General features: G+C 43.7%; 1 protein-coding gene across 3 annotated transcripts in view; it reads right to left on the bottom strand.

The window, feature by feature from the left end:
* LOC102455180 (scavenger receptor cysteine-rich type 1 protein M160-like) overlaps positions 1–17,323 on the bottom strand; it is an 89,501-nt gene that overhangs the window by 63,175 nt on the left and 9,003 nt on the right. For all 3 annotated transcript variants that reach the window (XM_075903235.1, XM_075903243.1, XM_075903252.1), the window contains 4 exons: positions 14,407–14,724; positions 8,979–9,293; positions 8,236–8,550; positions 5,397–5,711 (listed from right to left, as the gene is read on the bottom strand). In XM_075903235.1, coding sequence (XP_075759350.1) covers positions 5,397–5,711; positions 8,236–8,550; positions 8,979–9,293; positions 14,407–14,724 — 1,263 coding nt within the window. The remainder of the gene's footprint in view (positions 1–5,396; positions 5,712–8,235; positions 8,551–8,978; positions 9,294–14,406; positions 14,725–17,323) is intronic.

Here is a 17,323-nt window from a genome sequence, read left to right as displayed (position 1 = left end):
AGATGAGAAGCCTGTAAATAACTGAATGCATGTAAGCAGGGTCTGAATCAGTGCTTACATTACAGCTAGCTAGAATGGAAGAGGAATCCTGGTGTGGTTACTTCAATCAGGTTGCTCAGGCCTGCTAGATGTTCACCTGTTAGGAGGTGCTTTGCCCATTGTAACCAATTTGGCTGTTGTGGGGGTCACAAACTGTATTAAAACTAAATGCAGGAATTGTAAGATATGACCACCAATGCTTGTAGTTATTGTGGGAATGCAGAAAAGTCAGACTAGGTTTAATTCAGTTAAAAGGAGAGAACCTGTCAGTATAAATACACTTAGGGTGTGTCTAGACTACAGGGTTTTGTTGACAAAAGTGGACTTTTGTCGACAAAACTATACCTGCATCCACACTACCGCTGAGTTCTGTCGACATAACGTCGACAGAACTCAGCAGTTTTGTCGACGCTGGTAAACCTCATTTCACGAGGCATAACGCTTTCTGTCGACAGAGTTCTGTCGACAGAAAACGTTATTGCATCTAAACTGTCCTTGCGTCTACACTGCCATGTCAACAAAGCAACTTGCTTTGTCGACAGAACTGAATGTAGTGTAGTATCTGTCGACAAAACTTCTGTCGACAAAACCCTGTAGTCTAGACGTACCCTAAAATGGACAGAGGCTGGTCTTTCAGTCTATGTCTACAATACAGGGTTTATGCGCAAAAACAGCTGTTTTTGTGCAAAAACTCGCAGCACGTCCACACCTCATACATGTTTTTGTGCAAGAAAATTTACAGTAAAACAGCAGAACAGAGGGCTTTTTGTAGTGTAGGTATTCCTCTTTCTACAAAAGTTCTTGTGCAAACAGGTGTGGGTGGCTGCTCAACAGGAGTTTCTTGTGCAAAAAGAGCCTGTCACAAAAAGCACGGATATCCTGATGGCCATTCTGTTAATGGCAATCAGAGCTTTCTTGCACAAGAGCATTCATGCAGTATGGAAGCTCTCTTGCACAAAAGCACATCACTTTTGTGATGTGCTTTGGAAGTGTGGATGCGCTTTTGCGCAATAAGTTTTTGAGGAAGATCTCTTCCACAAAAAAGCTTCTCGAGCAAAAAGCCTGCAGTGTAGACATAGCCTCAGAGACCTATAGATTGAGCTGGGGAGGGAGGTGAGTCAGCTGGCTGAATTTCCTCCATGCATGAGCTGAAAGACTGGCTCAATCTGTTTCTCCCCACTGTTTCAAAGATAGAGTTAAAGAAAGGCTCCATATGGAGTCCCTTTAGTATAGAAACTTATTCCAGTGAATGCTGGAATCTCTTGTGGCTGGATTGTGCTTTGGGATTGTGCTTTGGGCCAAGAGACACCAGCATAAGATGCAATGAGCAGTCATCAGGGTGGTAACGGAGAGGCGTGCGGTGCAGCCAGCAGAGTGGCGGCAGTGAGAGGTGACCGAAGGAGAGGCATGAGGAGCAGCCAGCACAGCGGCAACAGCGAGGGATGCCCAATGAAGAGGTGTGAGGAGCAGCCAGCAGAGCAGCGTCAGCGAGGGGCGACAGATGGAGAGGTGCAAGGAATGGCCAGCACAGCGGTGACACTGAGGGGCAATGAATAGCCAGCAGGGCAGTGCCAGACAGCAGTGAGCAGGTGGATGGCAAGTGACCAGTGGAGTGGGTGAGATGACTCCTACCCACCCCCTCAGGATGGGAGGTGAACTCTGCAGATCACCTCTGAACTCTGTTCTGCTCTGACCAAGGGCCGGGACTGAGTGGGGTGCAGAGAAAGGTTGGGCATGTGAATGGGACAATTACATTGCAGAACTTGAAAACTTGAGACATTGCCCAACCTACTTGAGCTGGGACATTTACTCATGGATTTGTTTGAAATGTGTTTGTGGTGTTTTCCTATGAACTCTGTTTGTGGTGTTTTCCAAAATGTGTTTTACTTCTTGTTTTACATTATTTCTTTTCCCTTTTGTTAAAAGTTTCTCTTCTACACTCAGACTCTGTGCTTGTGAGTCAGGAAGCACTGCCTCCCAGTGGCACCCAGAGGGATTGTGTGAATTTCCCAGGTCACTGGGTAGGGGCTCAAACCAGTTCTATGTTGGATGGATGGAGAGAAACCCCTAAGTATTGAACCTGGCCCTGGCTGCTGGTGGTGCTATCTGGCAAAAGGGTTGCATTTTTGGAGGCTCGTCCAGAATCCTGGATCAGTACCCCTCACAAGTACATGGTGAGTGATTTCCTAACTGGCAAGCAGTGAGAGATAAAAAGGTGTTGTTTAAATAGTGGAAATTAAATCCTAGTGAGGAAAATAGAAAGGAGCATAAACTTTGTCAAATTAAGTGTAAAAATAGAATAAAGAAAGCCCAAAAGGAGCTAAATCAGCTTCTGTACCTAATGACTGGAAGATAGCTAATGTGATAGCTGAGGATTCTAGAGGTGACCCTGGCAATTACAGACCATGAAGTCTAACATCAGTATCAGGCAAATTAGTTGCAGCCATAGTTAAGAATAGAATAGTCAGACACATAGACTAATATAATTTGTTGGGAGAAACTCAACATGGATTTTATAAAGGGAAAAAGTGTCTTACTAAACTATTTGGCTACGTCTACACTGGCAGCTTCTTGTGCAAGAACAATTGTTCTTGCGCAAAAACTTGCTTGCTGTCTACACTGCATGAGCGTTCTCGCGCAAGTAAATTTACAGTACAGTGTTGTAAAACAGGGCTTCTTCCAGAAGAGTTATTCCTCTCCCCATGAGGAATAAGCCCTCCTGCGCAAGAGCCCTTTCAGAAGAGGGCAGTGTAGACAGGCAACATGAATTTCTTGCGCAAGAAGCCCCTATGGTTAAAATGGCCATGGCATACACTGCCATGGACGCTCTTGTGCAAAAGCACATCTCTTGCGCAAAAGCACATGGCAGTGTGGACGCACTCTTGTGGAAGACCTTTTGCACAAGAACTCTTCCGCAAAAAGAGTTCTTGTGCAAGAAGCCGCCAGTGTAGATGTAGCCTTAGAGTTCTTTGCAGGGGTCAACAAGAATGTGGACAAGGGGGATCTAGTGGCTATAGTGTACAGGCAGTCCCCGAGTTACGTGGATCCGACTTATGTCGGATCCGCAGTTACGAACGGGGCTTTTCTCGCCCCGGAGGACTGGAGCGGCGGGACGCTCTGATGCGCTGCAGTCCCGCCGCCCCCGTCCTCTGAGCCGAGAAAAGCTGCTCCACGTCTCCCTGGTCTGCTGGGGGAGGGAGCCCCAGCCCAGCAGACCAGAGAGACGCAGAGCAAAGACCGGGAGCAAAGCCGCGGAGCATGCCCGCAGCGGAACAGCCCGGACGCACCCACGCTGTCCCGCTGTGGGTGCGCTCCAAGGCTTTGCTCCATGTCTCCCTGCAGACCAGGGAGACGGAGCAAAGCTGTGGAGGATGCGGGCGGTCCCGCCACCCACGTCTCCCTGGTCTGTTGGGGGGGGGGTGCAGCTAGTGCCCTCCCTTCCCCCCAGCAGACCAGGCTTTTCTTGCCTACCCCTGGGGTAGAGCGCCTGGGGCGCTGCCGGGTTGGTCCCGCAGCGCCGCTCCTCGGCGCTACTGTACCAACTGGGCAGCACCCCAGCTGCTCTGCCCCAGGCGTCCCCAAGTCAGCCGCTGCTGAAACTGACCAGGGGCTGACTACAGGAAGCCCGAGGCAGAGTTGCTCTGCCCCAGGCTTCCTGGAATCAGCCGCTGATCAGTTTCAGCAGCAGCTGACTTGGGGACGCCTGGGTTTCTTAAGTTGAATCCTATGTAAGTCAGAACTGGCGTCCAGATTCAGCCGCTGTTGAAACTGATCAGTTTCAGCAGCGGCTGACGCCAGTTCCGACTTACATACAGATTCAACTTAAGAACAAACCCACAGTCCCTATCTTGTACGTAACCCGGGGACTGCCTGTACTTAAATTTCCAGAAAGTCTTTGTCAAAGTCCCTCACAAAAGGCTCTTAAGTAAAGTTAGTTGCCATTAGATAAGAAGGAAGATCCACTCATGGATTGATAACTGGTTAAAAGACAGGAAATAAAGGGTAGGAATGAATCAGTTTTGAGAAAGGAGAGAGGTGACCAGTGGTGTTCCTCAAGGGTCCGTCTTGGGACCAATCCTACTTAAGCTATTTATAAATGATCTGGAGAATGGGTAAACAGTGAGGTAGCAAAATTTGAAAATGACACTAAACTACTCAAGCTAGTTAAGATCAAAGCAGACTGTGAAGAGCTTCACAAGGATCTCACAAAACTAGGTGATTGGGCAACAAAACGGCAAATGAAATTTAATGTTGATAAATGCAAAGTAATGAACATTAGAAAAAATAACCCCAACTGCACATACAAAATGGGGACTAATTTAGCTATGATCTCTGAAGACAGAGATCTTGGGAGTATTAGAGGTGATAATTGGGGAAGCTATCTTTGTAATGGGTAAGGTAGTGGGTAAACCCATTACAAAGATAGCTTCCCCAATTATCACCTCTAATACCATTAACTCACAGACATCTGCCCTTCCCCACCTCTAATATCATTAACTCACAGGCATTCACCTTCCTTTCCCCTGCCCCCAGCATTCCCCTTCTATTCTGAAATGTGATTTGTCCTTTTCACGTGTTCATTTTTTTAAATTGTATCCTTTGGTATATATGGTTGTGACTATTTTCTTCCACTATTTGATCTGAGGAAGTGGGTCTGGCCCACGAAAGCTCATCATCTAATAAACCATCTTGTTAGTCTTTTAAGTGCTACATAGTCCTGTATTTTGTTTCAGCTACACTAGACTAACACGGCTACATTTCTATCACTATTCTTGATAAATACCTGTTTCAATTCACTCCCTCTGGGCCACTTTCAGAAGACAGGATACTGGGCTAGGTGGACCTTTGGTCTGACTCAGTATAGCTTTTCTTATGTTCTTATGGATGGATGGACAGACAGACACTCTCTCAAATATATAGTAGATAATATGTTTATAAACTCCCTATGTTATTTGTTGGCAGAATTTAAAAGAATCAGGATGCAATTTTGATTTAAATGGAACCCAAGCACATACTCCGTTTTGCTGAATAGGGATAATTTGCTGAACTCAAGTTTTAGGGTATGTCTACATGGCAATCCAAGCTGTGACTACAGCATTGGTAGGCCATATCCACAAGAGCACAACTAAAAGTAGTGTAGACATGGCAGCACAGGCTATCAATGTCAAGGACCATTGAGAGTTTTTGTAAAACCAAGATGAAGTCTACTATACCACATTTACAGTGCTATTTTTACCTAATATGGGTATTGCTCGTGCTGCAATTATACTGCAGGTTTCAATGTAGTTACATCCTTAGTTAATATTCACACAATATATTCCCAGTTAAATGTGCTTAATAGAGCATTCTGAACAGACCTGAACACACAACTCCCGCATCTTCATTGTGTCTGCAGTTATGTAGACCCCATCCTCCAGATGGACATTTCCAGAGATCAGATTCATTCCCAGAGCAGTTTACATTATCTAGCCAGATCTGCCCGGATCCTTCCCCATAATGAGCAGAGACAGATGCACTGAGGGCCCATCCACATCCCAGTTCTTTACAAACAACATTGGAGTCTGACAGGTCCCAGGAATCATCACAGACAGTTCCCCAGGTGCCATTGTAATAAATCTCCACTCTCCCAGCGCAATGATCTGAACCATTCACCAGTCTGAGCTGTCTGTTTCCTGTAGGAATAAATTTCAATTATTAACATGTCATATACCTATTGAACAAAAGGTTTGTGAGATTCCAGAAATGAAACACATGAGCAAATGTTATTGTCATATTCAACAATTCAAGACTGTGCTCTTTCAGATGTGGAGATCTTGAAGGTTGTCAGATGGTCTCATCTTCTATATACTTTGGCTGTGTCTACATTGGCAAGATTTTGCGCAAAAGTGGCTGCTTTTGCGCAAAATCTTGCCGCCAGTCTACACTGGCAGTGAATATTTGCGCAAGAACACTGACGTTGTAATGTACAAAATCAGTGCTTCTTGTGCAAATACTCTGATGCTCCCACTGAGGGATAAGCCCTCTTGTGCAAGTATTCTTGTGCAGAGACCAGTGTAGACAGCAATGTACATTTCTTGCACAAGAAAGCCCGATAGCTAAAATGGCCATTGGAGCTTTCTTGCGCAAGAGAGCATCTACACTGGCACTGGACTTAAGAGGATTAAACTGTATATTTGTAATAGCTATGAGTTCTGTGACTAGGTCCAGGACATTTAAGTCTTTTGCACACAAAAAAAAATCATGCTGTTTGTCATTCTTAGCCGTGTAGATGGCTCTTTTTTGCACAAAAGCCTCTTGCACAAAAACAAGCTTCACTAATTATGCAAATGAAGTGTGGTGATATTCCACACTTCGCCTCATTTGCATATTTTTTGTGCAAGAAGGGCAGTGTAGATGTAGCCAGTATCAAATGTCACATGTAAAATAAAGACTAGCTGATTTTGTTCACGGTTTTGTATCATAAATGACTTCAGACTATGTGTCTTGACTCCTTATGGTTTTTATAACTAACATCAAGACTTCTGCGTGGTTTTTTTTGACAAAAATCTCACTTTGATTGTAAACTTACTCTGTATTCTGACACAAAATGTTCCACAGTTCATCCAGGACTCTGACCAACATACCATGAGGAGGAATCTCATCTTACTCCACAAACCAATTATTTTCATTAATCAATTATTTCACAAACCAATTATTTTCAACTGTTCAGAGTGTCCTATGCTTAGAACCCTATGCAGATATTTGCTGATTTTCAGGGCTCTATCTTTGCCCTTGAGTGGTAACAGTATAGCCCTTATTCATGTAAGCCCTTCAAAATATGTTCAGGTCTCAGTGAGTTGAATGGGATTTAAGTGCTTTTCTGAATTGAGGTCTAGAACTCTACTGCATATTAGATGTACTGTACATAGGTTTTGCTGTTATATGTTACTGAATTGGAAGGCACCCAATTCATTGTATTGAGAAAGGGGCCTGCTTGCGTGTCTCAAGCAGGAGATTTACTATGAAACATACTGTGCAGTGGCATGAAGCCCCAACAACAGCCTCCTTTCCCTCCTCCCATGCAGGACAAATGTCATCTGACAATCTGCCCCTGAGTCCCGGTTGCCAGTGTAGACGGGCTTAGGCAGGCGGGCTGCCTGCAATGCCATGATATGATGCTGCCCCTGGAAGTGGTCAGCTGCTGGCATGTCACTGCACGCCTTGCCAGGGGAGGGAGTGGCTCCTCAGGTAGTGCATGGAGATGTACTGTCTCCTCCAGAAGAAGTGCACATAAATGTGCCAACAGCAGGGCTAAGGGTTCCCTCCCTCCACACTGTGCCATTCCTGGAAGTGGCTGGCTTGTCCCTGTGGCCCCCAGGAGGGTTTCTCCTCATGTTGCCTCCTCCCGGAGCACCAACTCCGCAGCTCCCATTGGCTGGGAACAACATATAGTGGGTGTTGTGGAGGTGGTGTCTGCAGACAGCTTGCATGGAGACTGCTTGCCCTCTCTCAGGAGCCACTGCCAGAGGGGAGTGCTGGTCGCTTTAAAGCGCCCCAGCCAAAGTAAGCACTGACCCCCTCACACACTCTAACCCTCTACCCCAGCCCAGAGCCCACAACTTATGCTCAAACTCCCTCACAGAGCTGGACCCCTGTACCTCAAACCCTGCCCCAATCAAAGTACCTCACTTAATTTGTATTTACTTATTACAGGATGAAGAAAAAGAATGAAAAGCTGGGGGAGGGGGATAAGCGAGAATGTTCTTTTTTTTTGGCTGAGTCCTAAGGGGGCCCCCCCAAAATGAAGCTGCACACGGGACTCTACTTCCACCACTGGTCTCAGGAGTTCCATTTATATCTACATGTGAACAGATGGGAGACTCAAGTGCAGATGACTGGCACTAATGGATTCTGGAGGAAGTGAAGTGTGAAATAGTGGAATTAATGACAACTCTATGACCTATTTTTGAACTGCAACTGTTCTCAAAGGCTGGAAAATGACTAGTGTGGTGTCTATTTTTATTAAAAGAAGAGAAAAAGAAAGAAAAAGGAAACATATACGCTGTTCCAAATGTGAATAGAAAGGCTCAATTGTACCCCCAACCTGCCTACTGCTTTTGCAGCTTGATTTAGGATCCAGACTATTTTCCTCCCTGAAGGGCAGTATCACACACTGAAGGGTAGATGTCATTAATTCTGCATTTCTCCTGTATTTACCTGAGCATACCACACTGGCCTCAGCATCAAGTGGGCACTGAGAAGCCTCAAAGGTAGTAACAAAGCTGTGATGCAAATGGGATTCACAACTGTTACAGTGAAGTGAGTCTATCCAGTTAGAGCCATTTCCTTTTCCAAAATATTCTCCTCTCAGGGCCAATACAGCAAATCCACAGTCGAGCTGATTGCAAAGGACATTGGCAATGGATAAGTCCCAGTGTGAGTCACAGAGGGTTCCCCAGGCACCATGCACCTGGATCTCCACCCTTCCTGAGCAGGCTGTGCTGCCATTCACCAGCCGCAGCCCTGTGTGTCCTGGGGAAAAGAGAGATGGGTTTAGAGAGGGAGCCTTAGAACTAATTTATACAAACTATTATGAGGCAATTGCATCCATTTATGCCATCAAAATGTTAGTCTTTCTGTGTTTTTGAACAAATTTATACTAGCCCCATGATCCAAGTTCCTTTCACAATAAGGACATTTTATTAGCATATTTATTAACATAGTCCACAATATATTCCATATTTGTTTAATCTGACCTAGGATGTAGGGTGTTTACTTGTAAGATCACTGTGCAGCAATTTGTGTTTCACAGTTTGTAGCCTATTAAACCAGGAACCATATGACCTATTTCTAGTATCCTAAACAAACACCTTCACATTCACTGTAACTTAGTCCTATTTCTTTTCCACTGCAAGAAACACAGCACACAGTAGGCTAGAATCATCCTTTTGAAGTCTTACGTGAGCATATGATGCCAACATCATTAGCAGGCGAGCATGTCTGATTCACAAGAGATGTTCTGGGACAGTACGCAAGGTGAGATTCATTTCCTACACACTGGAATGTTTCATTCCAGACTCTCCCATTTCCTTCTCCAAACTGTGCTCCACTCAGGATAGCTATGGCTGTTCCACAGTTTAGCTCATTGCAGATCACACTGGCAGTGGTGAGACTGAAGTTGGAATCACAGACTATTGCCCATGTTTCTCCATGTTTTAGTTCAACATGTCCTGAGCAGTCACTGTCTCCTCCAGCAAGCTGGGGTGTAATATGACCTGGAAATAAATGTTCAGTGAGATTATAATAATATACGATATGTATGATGTTTATTTCAATAAAACTAATTTTGGAATAATATGCAATTTAGCATTAGTACAGGAATAAAATTCTGGCCTGTATCAACTAAGGATATACCAATGTATACATTGTAATAATACATCATCTATTATAACAAATAACATTATGTTAAATCACAATCTGCCATTACCATTTAGAAAGAGTGTTATTAATATTTTTAAATAATGTGTAATTATTATTACTTATTTTCTGAGTGCTTCAAAGCAGCAACATAAAAATTACAGTCTCTAGACAGCATTATTTCCAATTTAAAATATAAAGACGCAATTAAAAGTCCTGAAAAACATAATGAGGGCAATAGACAGAGGGAAGAATAATGATTATTAATAAATTATTTTATGGATTTTTAGAAGTCATTACATTCATGCCTTTCTATTCAGCTAAATCTTGCATCTGTTTTTACACACACACACACACACACACACACACACACACACACACACACACTCTCTCTCACACAGACACACACACACACACACTATGTAAACAGAGATAAAAATGGATATATAAATTATGCAGAATTTTACACATACATTGCACCTGCAAGCAGTCATGACTATAGTTAAGATTGTTTGTCACTTCCCATTGTAAAATCCTGTTTAAAATGTTTTGCAATGTCGTTCATGTCAAGTGGATGACTTTTTTGTTTTGTTTTTAAAAACAGTTGAGCTACTTACTAAAATGAAATTAGACAAAAGAATGTTAATTTCCCCAAGTAATGAATTGATTATAACATTGTATTGAGTCAGGAATGTGACTTATTTTTTCATTAAAATCTGCTAAAATCTGGCCGAGTTAGGTGCCTTTGAATAACTGCAATTCACACATGCTCTGTGGAGACTTGTTAGAGTTTGGTTGCTGAGCATACTCCAGCCTCTCACAGCTCCTATATGTGACCAGACTCTGCATGTACCACCCCACAGCTGCAGGTTTTTCCCTTCAATTGCTATTCCAGGCTAAGGTGGTTCTGAGAAGCAAAGCTGTAAACAGGCAGCGGATTCTCCTTTTGCCCCCTGCTTACCTCCAGGCAGGAAGCAGGGGAATACAACTTAGCTCAGAATGCAGAGGGTGCATAACATGAAGGAAGACATGAGGAGAGTGTGAGGAAAAGCAGAGGGAGAAGGAGGTAATAGCTAGAAGCAGGGCAAGGGGAAGAAAAAGCAGGAGACAGGAAGCACTGGTAGTGGTGGGCAGTGATTTTAATGGTAGGTGGGTCCCTAAGCACTTCTGAAAATTCCAATAGGTGCCTCTCCAGGCACCTCAATGCTTTTAAAATTGTGTCTAGTACTTATAACTCCCTGCTTATGCATAGCTACCATCCTCCCAATATCTATTCCTGCCCCCCTGTGCATTCCAAACAGGACTCAGAATCTTTCAGGAATGGGCAAATAGGAGAGCAAACTTGTGGAAGGGAGAAAGAGCCAGGGGCAACTAAGGCAGCCAAGAGAAGTGGATAGGTTCAAGTATCCCTGCGGCTAGTAGAGTGAGGGGTGATGTTGTAGAGGTGGAAACAGAAGTACTTTAAAAGGGAAGAGGGATGTAAGCAGGCAGAGATGGGGGCCTCAGAAGCAGGAAAGGAACTCCTTTGAAGGAATGATGCAATACAGATGCCCAGAAGAGTGATCATCCAGTTTTTGTATTCTGCTTTGTCTCTACTACTATATTCTATGGAGAGGAAAGAATGTGGTTATTCCTCAAGAAAGTGGGAAGTGGAGGAGTGAGTGCCACCAACCAGAAGCATCATCAAAAATTTCCTAATTGCCTAATCAGCGCAGAGTAGAGAGGAAGAATGACTTTTCATGTCTCGCTCACAACACTCCTGTTAATACATTCCAGAATTAAGTTTGCTTTTTTTGCAACAGTGTCACACTTTTGACACATATTTAGCTTGTGGTCTACTATGACCCCTAGATACCTTTCTACAGTCCTGCTTCTTAGACAGTTGCTTCCCATTCTGTATGTGTGAAACAGATTGGGCCTTCCTAAGTGGAGTACTTTGCACTTGTCCTTATTAAACTTCATCCTATTTACCTCAAACCATTTCTCCAGTTTATTCAGATCATTTTGAAGTATGACCCTGTCCTCTAAAGCAGTTGCAACCCCTCCCAGCTTAATATCATCTACAAACTTAATAAGTTTATTCTCTATGACATCATCTAAATCATTGATGAAGATATTGAATAGAACCGGTCCCAAAACAGACAGATCCCTGTGGAACCTCACTTGTTATGCCCTTCCAGCATGACTGTGAACCATTAACAACTACTCTCTGAGAACAGTTATCCAGCCAGTTATGCACCCACGTTATAGTAGCCTCATCTGAGTTGTATTTGCCTAGTTTATTGATAAGAAGGTCATGTGAGACCATATCAAATGCCTTACTAAAGTCTAGGTATACCATGTCCATCACTTCTCCCTTATCCACAAAACTTGTTATCCTATGAAAGAAAACTATCAGATTGGTTTGACATGATTTGTTCTTTACAAATCCACGCTAGATGTTACCTATAACCTTATTTTCTTTCAATGCACTGTAAAACCTGTAAAATGGGAGGTGTGTAAAAATGAAATATGTATTATTGAAACAAACAATGTTGGAATAGTGAAAATCTTTCACAAGTGACTGAGGATGTGAATTACACACATTTTCCCCAATGTCTAGAAAGTTTAATAAGAATAACAGGTTTCTATTTATTTTTCACTCGCAGATTTTACCTGGTATTGCTCAGGCCCTTAACTCAGTTAAGGGTTGTTGTTGTTGTTTTAAATAAAAAGGAAAATGTACACGCTTTACTTAAATGATTGTATTTTTCAAAAATACAGTGTTATTTTTGTGAATTTAATTTTTATTTAAGATTTCTTTAAAAAAATAGATTACAATTTTTCTATTTAAATTTTTTAGTATTTTTTTAAAATAGGAATTCCATCAAATGTAGTTTTTCTTCATCCCTATAAACTCTTATTCATTCTGTTTTATCAAAAAGGGCTTATAGTCAATTTGGTCTCCAATAACATTTTCTTCCAGTTTTCAAAGTTTCAATGTTTTATTTAAGCATTGACTTAGCTGTGCCAAAACAGAGCACTACTCCAAATTTCTCCATTTTATCTTTTTTTTCTGTAAGTTTTATTGAGAAGTAATCCTATTATAGGTTCATCCTATTTTACTGACTCATCTTGGTTCAGTCTCTTTCAACATTTGCTCAGTGATGTCAATTTTGAGGACTGTACTTGATTTCATGACTGTTTCTTTTCTGTTTGCTTCTCATAAAACAAATTTCATTCCAGGCACATCCCTTTTTCCTAGTACAACCAAACCCTGACCGTGCTTTAAGTTATGATAAGAGGAAGCTGCATACCACATTTGGTGGTCCTAGCTCTTACCATTTAGGACAGTGGTCACCAACCATTAGATTGGGATTTACTAGTAGATCTTGGAGCCTCTGACAGGTGATCCTGACAGGTTTGGCCAAGAGGCTATCAAAGGCTTGCACTTCAACTGCTCCTCTCCTCACTGCTGCACACTTCCTGCCCTTTGTCTTAGAGCTTTCACCAGGCAGGGGCAGAGGGTTGGAGTTCAGGGCAGGGCAGGAAGAGGAACGGGTGCTGATGTCAGGGTGTCCCCTCTCCCACCCTGTATTCTATCTCCACGGAACAGAGGGGGGCACAATAAGGCCTGGGATGGAGGAGGTTTGCTGGATGCTTTTGAGAGTGGTGCAGGGCCAGGGCAGGGGTGAGCCTACCTTAGCCCCACTGCACCACCTGTGGTAAGCAGTGTCCAGCTGGAGGCTGCATCCTGAAACCTGCTCCAGTCATAAACCTCCTCCTACACCCCAAGTCCCTGCCCTAATCCTGAGCTCCCCCTAAACCCAAACTCTCTTACAAAGCCTGTACCCTGAACCCCCTTGTACACCCCAACTCCCTGCCCCAAGCTCAGCTGAGAGCAACTCCAAATCCCTTAAGACTCCAAATCCCTTAACCCAAGACCAGAGCCTGCACCCCAACCTTCTGCCCCTGCCTAGTGAAAGTGAAGGAGGGTGGGGAGGGAGAGAGGATGGAATGAGCAGGGGCAGGGCTTTGCAGAAGGGGTGGGAAAAAGGTGGGGCAAGGGTATTTGGGTTTCAGGTAGATCTTGGATTGCACTTAAATTCAAAAAAGTGATCTTGTGCTTAAGAAGGTTGGAGACCACTGGTTTAGGAGCAGTTCTTGAACAATCTCTCTGCAATATATAGTAGATTAAGGACTTAAGCATGTGACACTCTAGATCACTGATTCTTAACCTTTTTGGCCCGTGGCCCACCTGCCTCAATGCAAATCTTTCCGTGCTAATGGAAGCTTGCCATTAATTACAGCCGAGCCATTTTGCTAGTGCTGCAGCTAGGGAGAATGATGTAATTTAACCAGTAAGAAAGGAAATATTAATTGGAATTATTAAAAGGCAAGAGCAAGGGAAGATGCAGTGAGTGACCAGAAGGGAGGGTGCAGGAGCAAGGGTGAGTGTGCAGGAACGAGGGAGGATGCAGGAGCAGGCTGGGGTGCAGGGTCTCGGGGGATGGGGGTGCATGAGTGGGGTAGGAGTGCGGGGATCTGGATACAAGGGGAAGGGGGGGCCACTCACTTGCCTTTGTGCCCCATGCCGATTCCAGCCAATGGGAGCAGTAGAGAAAGCCTCCAGGCAGCACGCCTGCTCAGTACTGTTCCCCTAGCTGGGAGAGTGGGAGGGAGAGCACTTCTTCCCCATAAGCCAGATAGCCCCGAGCCTCGCTGTGCATTCTCCCCGCTGCCTCACTCCCCCCAGTAGCGGGAAGCCAACACTAGTGCTCCAGCTGCATTTGGGAGGGGGGAGAGTGAGGCTGAAGCATCAGCACAGAGTCCCCGCTAAGGGGTGAAGGAGATGAACTGCAAACAAACACGGACCACCTGGAAGGCAGCCATAGATCACTAGTGGTCCGCGGACTGCACTTTGAGAACTACTGCTCTAGATTAATTCCCTTTTTTCTCAGGAGGATTGTACCTTTACGGTTGATTTCTTACCTGAACAGGTGACTCTAGCTGGCTTATAATGATCACAACTATGCACACCCCATCCGCTATGTTTACACTCCAAGAGAGATGACTCAGTACCATTACAGACAACTTCATCCAGCCAAATTGGCCCAGAACTGGAACCAGAATGTTCTTGATCATGGACACTAATAGCAGATCCACATCCCAATTGCCTACAAACAACGTTAGCATCTTCCATTTCCCAGACGCTATCACACACCATCCCCCACTGATCCTGGTGTTTAATCTCCACTTTCCCGGCACAGGGGCTGCCTCCATCCACCAGCCTCAGGTCATCAGTAGCTCCTTCAAAAAGAGACAGATTATGAAGTTATTGGAGAAAACTCTTAAGACACATCCTCAACCCCATATTATTATTAATATTTATATTAGGGATGTCAAGCAATTAAAAATAATCATGATTAACTGTGCTGCTAAACAATAGAAAAACCATTTATTTAAATATATTTGGCTGTTTTCTACATTTTCAAATATTTTCATTTAAATTATCACACAGAATACAAAGTGCACAGCACTCACTTTGTTTTTTGTAAAAAACTCCAAAGAAATGATATTTTTCAATTCACCTAATACAATAAAGTAGTGTAATTGCTTTATCAGAAAAGTTGAACTTACAAATATAGAATTATGTACAAAAATGACTGCATTCAAAAAATAAAACAGTGTAAAACTTTAGAGTCTAAAGTCCATTAAGTACAGCCAATTGCTCAGATAAACATGTTTTTTTACATTTGCAGGAGATAATGGTGCCCACTTCTTTTTTACAATGTTATCGGAAAGCAAAGCCAAGTGTTTGCCAGGCACAGTTATAGCTGGTGTCTCAAGATATTTACATGCCAGATATGCTAAAGATTTATGTTTCCCTCCATGCTTCAAACAACATTCCAGAGTACATGCATTTATGCTAATGATGGGTTGTGTTATGGACTGACACATATTCATTTTCACCATTCGAGTGTAGCGCCCCCTCTCCACCTGGTTACCTTCTTTAAAGCCAATCTCTTTACAGGTTTTGATGGATAGGTCTGGGTTCTTCTGGATCCCGCCACCCACTCAACTTTATTTTTTCTGATGGATTTATTTGGCGGTGCCTCCACCCCCCTCACTCCTTCCTGGCAGGGTCACCAGGGCAGCTTGGGAGGAAAATTCTAGCCCAGGGTAATCCCCACGTATTTGCCAGATAGTTGGAGACTCCCAGAAAATGGCACAAACACAAATATATTAAACAGGAGACAAATAGAACAGAACAGGGTAAAACACTATTTTTAGGGTCACCGGTGCCCAGCAACTGTAAGATCAGTGTCCCATTGGTACGCGTACTTTGTTGGGGCCCTTGATGACTGTTGACCACAAAATCCTTCTCTGCAGTGGTTTAGCAGTGGGGCTGACTAGGTCCAGTACAGTCCAAAGGACTCACACATGGGAGAAGGCAGTACATCCCTCCACAGGCTTAATATGCTTCAGGTAATAAAATCCCCAAACAGATTCCCTGCCTGACTAACTAAAAATTGGTGCACTCACACACTCCATGAATGAGCCTCAGGTTGAGAGATGACTCAGTCACTGCAGAGGGGCTGCTCTCTTCTCACAGGGATCCTCTTCAGGCAGGAATCAGGCTGCTTCGGTCCCAGAATTTCCTCTCACCGTGAAGGGGTGCAGGGCTCAAGGTGCAGGCCACACAACGGCACCAAAATTCAAACTATAACCTTCTAGCCCAGCATTCAGACCCACACAGCAGGCAGCAGCCCTGAACTCGCAGCTAGAGCCAAGCTGAACAAGAGAAATGACTGGACCCAGACTGGAAAGGCATCCAGTCTGTGCAAAGATTATTTGAACTTTATAGGAAGAACATGTTATTTGTAACCAGTTTTTAGTTAATCTAATTTAGTTTGCATGCTTTGTTTTATTTTGCTTAGTAATTTGCTTTATTCTGTCTGCTATCTCTTACAACAACTTAAATCCCACCTTTTACACTTAATAAAATCACTTTTGTTTATTAATAAACCCGGTGTAAATAATAGTTATTGGGGGCAAGGGCAAGAAGTCTGTGCATAGCTCTCTTTACTTTGAGAAAGAGAGAGAACAAAATGAGCTTATTCTATATAAAGTTTTATACAGGATAAGATGGATTTATCTGAGGCTGTGCATTTGGGTGCTGAGGCAAATCCCCTTAGGTGAGGCTTCCCAAAGCAGATCTCAGTGTCTATATTATATGACAAAGGGCTGTGTCCCTACCTCTTTACGTCTATACTACTTCCTTCTTGCGCAAATGCCTATGAAAATGAAGCATGTTTTAGCATATTGCCACCAGGATTGCCAGATGGTTTAACCAAAAATACCAAATCCCTTCCCCCCACCCCAAAGAAAAAAAGCACCGGGAATAACTTCTGTTGAGGAAAAAAAAAGGGCTCTGTGCCTTTATATGGCTCTGCGCTCCTCACTCCCTCGCCCTCCGCCAGACGCAGCAGGGGAAAATTTTTCCTGCTGGGCTTCCGTCCGACGGAAACAGGAAATACCAGACATTTCACATGTCCTGTATTTTCTGTTTTTTTTACTGGACGGGAGACCCAAATAACGGACAGTCCAGGCGAAAACCAAACACCGGGCAACCCTAATTGCCATGCTTCATTTGCATAATTAATTAGGGGCTGTTTTGGCGCAAGAGGCTTTTGCATAAAAAGGAGCTGTGCAGACGGCTCTTTTTTATGCAAAACCCCCATCTTAGGCAAGAGCCGTTTTTCCTAATTTTTTCAGGAGGAACGGCTCTTGCACAAGAGGGGTTTTTTGCGCAAAAGGGAGCCGTCTACACAACTCCTTTTTGCACAAAAGTCTCTTGCTCAAAAACAGCCCCTAATTAATTATGCAAATTAAGTATGGCAATATG

Source organism: Pelodiscus sinensis, chromosome 1, assembly GCF_049634645.1.
Source record: "Pelodiscus sinensis isolate JC-2024 chromosome 1, ASM4963464v1, whole genome shotgun sequence".
NCBI classification, from domain to species: domain Eukaryota; kingdom Metazoa; phylum Chordata; order Testudines; family Trionychidae; genus Pelodiscus; species Pelodiscus sinensis.
The sequence above is the reverse complement of the archived record's forward strand: the minus strand, read 5'-3'. Positions and strand labels throughout refer to the sequence as shown.